Source organism: Diospyros lotus, chromosome 2, assembly GCF_014633365.1.
Source record: "Diospyros lotus cultivar Yz01 chromosome 2, ASM1463336v1, whole genome shotgun sequence".
Taxonomy (NCBI): domain Eukaryota; kingdom Viridiplantae; phylum Streptophyta; class Magnoliopsida; order Ericales; family Ebenaceae; genus Diospyros; species Diospyros lotus.
In genome coordinates, this window is record NC_068339.1 from 2001789 (window position 1) to 2010255 (window position 8467).

At 34.0% G+C, this 8467-nt stretch overlaps 1 protein-coding gene across 1 annotated transcript; it reads left to right on the top strand.

Moving 5' to 3' along the window:
- Window positions 1–3467: 3467 nt before the first annotated feature.
- On the top strand, window positions 3468–4187 carry LOC127795737 (23 kDa jasmonate-induced protein-like). The gene is made up of 2 exons (XM_052327609.1): window positions 3468–3784; window positions 3918–4187. The coding sequence occupies exons 1-2, from the start codon at window positions 3510–3512 to the stop codon at window positions 3937–3939; spliced, it is 297 nt and encodes a 98-aa protein (XP_052183569.1). The 5' UTR covers window positions 3468–3509; the 3' UTR covers window positions 3940–4187.
- Window positions 4188–8467: the final 4280 nt, after the last annotated feature.

Consider the following 8467-nt stretch of genomic DNA (forward strand, 5'->3'; position numbering starts at 1 on the left):
AAGTAAGTAAATAAGTAAATTGGTAGAGTATAGGTAGGGTAGAAAAGAACATAGCTGGACTCTTAATAAAGCTGGTTTATATAAAATGATGAGAGGTCCTCCTGCATGCATGCTTGTATCGAGCATTGCAGAGTGATGAGACTTGATATCAGGCGTCGAGGGGGCTCCGTGACGATGGCATGGTGCCAACTGAACCTTCATTAAATATGGATGTGATCTACCATTAATGAAAATAGGATCTATCATTAATGATAATAGGATCTGGAGTAAGCGTGAGAGTGCCTGGTATATAATTTAATAATAGTTGTTGTAGACTAGTATAGGGCCAAGATCGGGTCGAGATTGGATGATCTTGGGTCATGAGTCGAGATTGGATCGAGAGTCGAGTTGTCATTGTGCCTTTTGAACTAGCCCAGGCTTGGTTTGGTTTGATGAATAGGGTCCAAATATAATATTTAATTTGTGTCCTATTAATTTTTTTTAAATTTAAAAAGAACAAAGCGTTCTTTTACCAACACTTAAAAGATGACAAACGAGAAAAGAGAAAAAAAGTATCCAATAATGGAGTTAAGAAACCAGTGGCCTTTGCATATACACAAAATTTGATTTAATAATATAATTTCATTTAATAATATAGTTTTAAATTTTCATTCACTATGCACTTTAAGACACATTTTTATTATTAATAAATATGCTTTTAAAACATATTTTTTTTAAACGTGTCAAACATAATTATAGTTTAAAACTATATTCTTAAATTTTCATTTAATAATGTAGTTTTAAACTTATATAAATTTTGACCAAAGATAATTATTATTGATATTGATTTATCATATGTCAAACGAGAAGCGAACGCAAGTATTAACTCAACTAGCAAGGTTCGAGCGGAGGAGGAATTGGAAATAGGGTCTCATCAAAGGGCGGATCCAAGGGGCCGGGCGGTGGCGGGGCTTGCCACGGTTCAATTCCAAGAGACTCTGTGAGCTTTTATATATATATATATATATATATTTGATATTTGGGTTGAGGCTGGCACGAGCTTCAGCACGTGCCAACCCCCCACCCCACCCCACCCCACCCCCCCGAATCCGCCACTGGTCTCATCCTTTCCTTACCTGGTGGGTGACTGTTATGCTTTCTCAATACGGCGGATCAGTTCTAGGTATAGGAAAAAAAAAGAGAAAGTTTCGTTCTTTTTCCTTTTATCTCCGTCCATGCTCGGTGTGCCTTCGATTGAGGTTTGATTGGTATCTGTGACTTAAAACAACAATTAGCATTATTTCTTTTAAAAATAAAAATGTTACATGAACACTCTATTTTGACACTTGATACAACATTTTTTATTAATGTATAATGTATTTATATATTTATATTAGGATTAACACATATGAAGACCCCTCAATAATTTAAAAATATTGTATTTAATCCATGAATTACAAAATGCCAACAATTCGTATGTAAACTATTAAAAAAATGTTGTTTTAAATCATTATCGTAATGGTTAGTTAGCACGTGCACACATGCGCCAGTTTTTACGAGTAAACGTCATGTCAGCAAGACTCATTAGATTAGACTATTATATAAATTTTATATTTGGTCTATCAATAATTAAAAAAATTAAAAATTAGTTACTCAATAATTAAAGAAAATTGACATTTGGTCACAGATATGAAAAAATGACCAAATTTAATATAAAAAAAGGACCTAAATTTTATATAAGACTTAAAAATATTCATAATAATGACTTAAATTTCATTAAAAAATCTAAAAAATTTATAAAAATACCCAAAATAATGAAAAAAAAAACCTAAATTTTATATAAAATAAAAAACCTTAAAATTGTTAGTGTAGTATTCCCAAATGCTATATTTAGATGATGTCCAGTAGGTTTGTAAAAAAATATTTTTTGTATATTTGTATATATTAATAAAAGACAAGTTGTTCATTATTCATAAACTCTCCAGTTTATTATATGAATAAGTCCCTAAATTTCTTGTTTGAGAATTTTATTTTTAAGATATTAAAACTATGTGACATGATTATTTGGTAACAGGACTTCTTAAATGACTTCTGGTCCTTAGACTTATCGGTGGAGATTCTGATTAGTCAAGTATGAACTTATCAATGTGAGTTACTGATGGTAAATGATGGTGTGTCATATGCTATATGACATGAGGAGGTCTCTAATAAACTCGTGAGTATATTAATTTTTTGATTGTTGAGAAATCATATGTCATATTTATATATTAATACTAATTTAACATGTTTTCATGACGTGACTTTTTTCAGATGACTTGACATCTTACGTGACGTAAATAACAGTTCACTCTCAATTATAATAAAAAAGTTAAAAAAATTAATAGTTAAGATACTTAATTTTGATATTTTACACTTCACAGATCAAATGTTATACTTTCTAATTATTGAGGGATCACAGTATATATTAGGCTTTTACATTAATAAGATAAACAATAATATTAGACATTGTGAATATCACCTCAAATATCAAAATTAAATTAGTTTTAAAAGACTAATATTATATTGGAAGTGGTTAGTTAATATTTAAAATCATACATAGTACATGGTATTTAATGTGGCACCGGCACATCATGTGCTCTAAAAAATGCTATTTAAATCATAAAACACCGAGAAGTTATGTTTAGAGTTTCGATTGTAAAAAAATATTGATACCCTGCCTCTAGAGCCCCAAGGAGGGGCCCAAAATTAATAATTAATTAAAATTTATTTTTTATTTTTTGAGATGTAAAATTATTAATTCTCTTTTACTATATTTTTTTTAATTTATATTCAATTTTTTTTTTATTTCATTTGAACAAGGAGGGCCCCTAACACTCAAAGTCTATGTATCATTTTTCAATATTAGACAATGTATAGTGAGATGTCATTTAGATGAGAAGGTTCCTAACTTTCTAAATTTATCTATCATTTTTAATTTTAGACAATGAATAATGAGGTGTAAATTAATAACACAACGAAAAAAAATAAGAAGTGATATTATTTTAGAAGAACAATTTGATAAAATGATTCTTTACCTGAAGAAAGAAGAATCTACATTTACCTGGACATTAAAGAACAAAAAATAAAAATAAATCAATGAATTTTTAATTTACAAACTTGATAGTAAACTTTTCATATTTTTTGTTTATTCAATTTTTATATTTTCATATCTTTTTCTTTAGTCTATATTGACAATTGAAAAAAAAATATTTTCTAAACTGAAATACAAAAATTTAATTAGTGAATTTATATTTTAAGAAAAGAAAAGAAAATTTTAATATTTTTTATTATTTTTTAAATGTCACTAAATTAATTATCGCCGCCCCACCAAACCTGAGCCGGCCCTCGGGGACGTCAATCATGATCCATCCGTACCCCATCTCACCTAATCCCTAAAAGCACTATATATAAATGCCCTCGGAGAGGAAGAAGTGGGCAAGAAGCAAGAAGAGACACAACACAGCAGCATCACCCGCTTCGCTTGGAGTTTAATGGCGTTGATTCGTAGTCAAGTTGTAATCAACAATGAAACTGCTGGCGTTATAAAATTTGTGAAGCACCATGACTACGGTGGCAATCTACCAAACACCCCGTACCCAGAGGAGATTCAACCTGCCGAGTGGGCAGAATTTCTGCACCACGGCAGCGTTGGAAACCCCAGTCAATCTATCGGCGCTGTCGTCTATCGCTGCACGAATGGAGCCGGGCAAGAGTGGGATTGGATGATGTCTTGGTCGAACATATATGGGATAACCCACAACGCAGGGCAAGTTCCAAATCCCCTCTCAATAGCATGTCGATCGACCAGTTGTTGGGATTTGAGTTGATATAATAAACCCACATATATACACGTAATCTTTTATATATGGATTTGTGATGTGTGTGTTTGTATGCTGCAGGTTTATACTGAGATCATGGTAAAAGGCCATTATGAAAATGAAAATGAGGATGTTTGGCCGGAAATTCTAATACGGTTGAACCAGGGGTCTGTCCACAGCGAGGCAAAGTGGGAGAAGTTGTCAGCCACTTTCGATGTGGTGCCAGATGATGATGATGACGACGCCATATTCAAGGGAATAATTAAACCAAACTAGAAAGTTTCGACTTGGTCGAGATGCTCATCCATCATGTATATGCAGCGCCAACGATCTCTCTCTCTCTCTCTCCATATATATATATATATGTGTGTGTGTGTGGAGGGCGGGGGGCGATGCATGTATGTACTATATCGTGTGTTAATGGTTAAGGTTTGCAACAAATAATTAATAGCATCATTGTGTGTGTGTGCGTGTGCGGATGCTATTAGCAAGATGCCATGTTAATTTAATGGTGTCATAGTTAATAATGTAATGTGTGAGATGTTGTATTATGTATTTGGTTTGAGTATATTAATGATGATTATATGAGCAAATGGTATTAAAAATTATGAAAATATTATGTGATGATTATAGTTCAACATTTTATCTGGTTCTTGAAAGATGATCGTATAATATGATAAATGCTAACATTTGGTGGATCTTTGCAAGGTTACATGGGGTTTAAAACTTTTTCAAAATAAAAAATAAAGCACAAGCAAAACAAACCTTGCAAGATTCGGTATCAAACATCCATATATCTATATATAAATAAAAAATTCATAAGAGTGTTTATAAGATGTATCTCAATGGATGATGTTGCTGCCAATTGTCTGATGCACCTATAGTCGAGCTCCCAACTTCCTCCAAGTTGTCTAAAGCCATTCCCGAACCTACAAACTTCGAGTAACTAGGCTTCCTCCTCAAATGTGCAAAGACCTAATCTATCCACGCCTGACCTACCTCGAAACTTTTTGCCGGACCAGTGATAGGACCGTCTCGACAAAGATGAACAAAAGCTGTGTTGTGATTCTTTCTGTTTGCTTTCGATTGTCTCACAACCAAAGATCAACAATAAAGAATGTGATGAAAAATTATTCATTCATTCATATTAAGACTTTTAAGAGTTAAATAAAATATTTATTAGAATGGGACGAAAAATTATTCAGTTATAGGCAAATTCCAACGTCAATTGTTCGGATGATCCATTTAGTTATTAATTTATGATCATTCATCATCCTAGCTAGATCCTACGTTGTTAGATTTTCACCAATTTTTACACCACGTGCATGCATGTGATGCATTGCTGATTCTTCCACAGCAAGTTAATCCATTTTAACATTTAAATTGGATGAAATTGGATCTGAAAGTCAATCCCCAATGAAAATTGGATCGAATTTATCACGCATGGATACTTTAAAATTATTAAAAATATACCTTCCTTCTTTTTTTGAGATGTAAAATTACTAATTAAATTTTTGTATTCAAATTTAAAAAGTAATTTTTTTAATTAATAATATTGTCAAATTACTTAATCTTTTTTTTTTTTTGTAATTTTTTGGTTAATAGTATTCTATAAGCAAAAACGTAAGTGTTGAATAAGTTAAATGTGCGGATTCTTTAGACGAAATTTTTGCCATCCAATAAATCATTTTGTCAAATTATCTTTCTAAAATATATTTTTTCACCTAATAAATTTTAATTTAAAATAAAAATATTAAAAAGTTTGTTCCGTATAAATAATAGAATAAGTATTGTTGTGTCATAAATAAAGACACATAAAAAGTCTAAGAGACCAAAATAACTCTTTGAAACAAAAGGTAAAAAAAATTCCATACGCAAGGGGTCCCATGTAATGCACAAATTAGATAATCCTGACATCTAAAAATTTCTCAAAAAAAAAAAAATAATTACCCATAATAAAGTCGAATTCTAAAAGGATTATGAAATACAAAGATGAATGTCATCTATAAGAATCTTAATTCCAGACGGATTAGGAAATATCAAGATAGATGTTACCTGTACCTTAATTCTAACAGGTTCAAAAATACCAAGATAAATGTTACTTACAAGAACTTTAATTCTGGAACGCTTTATATTATACTCCATATTCCTCTATAAATAAGTAAATACTCATTTTTGAAAGGATACATTTCTTATATAGGTTTCAATAGGATTTTCATTATTTTTAGCATTTGATTTAAGTATCAGAGTGTTTGCACGAGGACCTTCTCCCCACAACCTTTACTTGTTTTTTTTATTTTTTGTGTAGATTTAAACAGCTTGATGACAATATTCCAATTAAATAAAAATTTTCTTGTATGTCGTTAATAACAAGTATATATATTTAATGCATGAACTCAACTCACACTAACACTATAATGCATGATTTTTATATCCAAACAAATTGCAATATTAAAAGATAAGGCTGTCGACGTAGTCATCTTCCTCTGGGCTTGACATTGGATCTGGAGAGATGTCTTCAGTAATGGGCAACCAAGATGGGTAATGCTATTCAGCCACCCGAAGTGCTATTCTTAGCTAAATTACAAATTTACCCATTGAGCCAATTACTGACATACCCTCAATTCACCCTTCTTCTATCTCCCTATAAGCACCCCCGCTCGGATATCCCCAACCACCCAGACTACCCGAACGGGAGCGCCTACGAGAGGAGAAAAAGAATGAACACAAAATAGAAACCACCCTGCCATGCATATACGAAAATAAGGACAGCGAAAGCAAAGCAAAACATATGCATGCATTACGAGTACCCCGCTAACACAGCGGTCACATGAGAAATAAATAAACACAGACTCCTGTGCTAATATACACGAGACTCGAGAAACAACCTGACACAGTAATAATGATAGAGTAAACCCTACTCAACCATCAGAGTTGACAGGGATTGACGGGACTGCCTGTACACCATACCGACTCTGCCGCTAAAAGATAACTCTCTTGCCATGGCCCACGCTGCCACTACCTGAAATGATGGGAAGTAAGGTGAGTCGAGAGACTCAGCAAGCATAAAGAAAGAAAGGTTGAAGGTTGTATAAATCCAATACACTCTCCCCAACATAAACCCTCAGGTACACACAAGCCATGAGACACTACAACACAATAGCATAACATAATAAAAGCATGTACCAGTCCTTGGAGCCTACATAAGACACCTGGCATCCAAGTCCCATACCAACCTGTCGCTGCCCTGGACGGTAACAAATACCTGCAGCAAATCTGTGAGCGTCATCCCGGGTCGGTACTCTCGTCACTCGTATCCATGTCGGTATTCCCGACACCCGAGCCAGAGGCTCCCTTAGAACGGTACTCCCGTCCGAGAACTAAATACTACCAGTAACCATGCAATGCACATAACAATGCAATGGCGTGGTGAGCATCAACATGATACATAGAGCCCATTCATCCAGGCATCAGGCCATGCTCCGCCCACATAGTAAACCACACGCGATGCATATACCCGTGCTGGATGCAACCTGACCAAGCTAGCATGTCCATGTTCAAGCATACTCAATAAATGAATATCCCGATATGCAACTCGTCCCCATATGCATATCAAATCATGAATAACAATATAATGAATCTAAACGTGCAGAGAATCTCATACTGGTAGAGCTAGTCAGCAGTGCCCGGCACCGGTCAACGGCCAGTGACTAGGAGTGTCCACCCGACGGTCCACTTCAAGACCGTACAATTGTCTACCCCGTCACCAACAACCGACCCCTGCCCTACTGCTCGATATCTCTAACCGAACCATAAATAAATCTGATAAAATCGTAAATAAACCCGCACGTCTAGGAACCTAATTCCCAGGTTGGTTCAGCATCATTCCCAAAAAGAGTGGGGGCGATATAAACTCCCATAGGCTCACAACGAATAAAATTCTAGAAGTTTCGTATTTAATTTAAATTAAAATAAATAAATAATAATTCAACAAATAAGGCTATGCGCCAAATTAGAGTAAGGGAGATGATAGAATACGAGAAATCACGGGGTCTCTAACAGGAATTAAAGAACAGGAAGAGAGGGTTAGGAGCTTGCTTTTACACGGCCATTTCTTGCATTTCTTGCACTCCCGCTGCACAAATTAATATAACTTACTAATAAAACTAAGCTTCGATATAAAATCCATACGCGTATTTCCAACAACCCAACTCAATCGGTATAAAATCGAACCTATTACGAGTATATGAGGGCACTAAAATTTAGAAGGTAAAGAGAGCTTGCCTTATTTTACAGATTTCTGGCCTTAAATACTCGCACACTGCAAAATAATATTACTACTAAAATAAACTAAAATATAGCCTAAAAATATGATTTAATCCGTAGAAAATGAGTAATACGAGCCGATTAACCTACCTTGCTCTTCAGATCTTCATTTGCACGGACAAAATTTTTCTTGGATTTCTCTTCTATTTTCTCTCTTTTTCTTTGCTACCTCGTGTCTGTTTTTCGTCCGATTTGCTCACTGTTTAAGCTTCAATTTGAAGCATTGATAGCAGCAGAAATCGGCTAAAAAAATGCAGCCAATTTAGCCTTAAAATACGTGTAAAATAGAGGGCATGGGAGAGTGG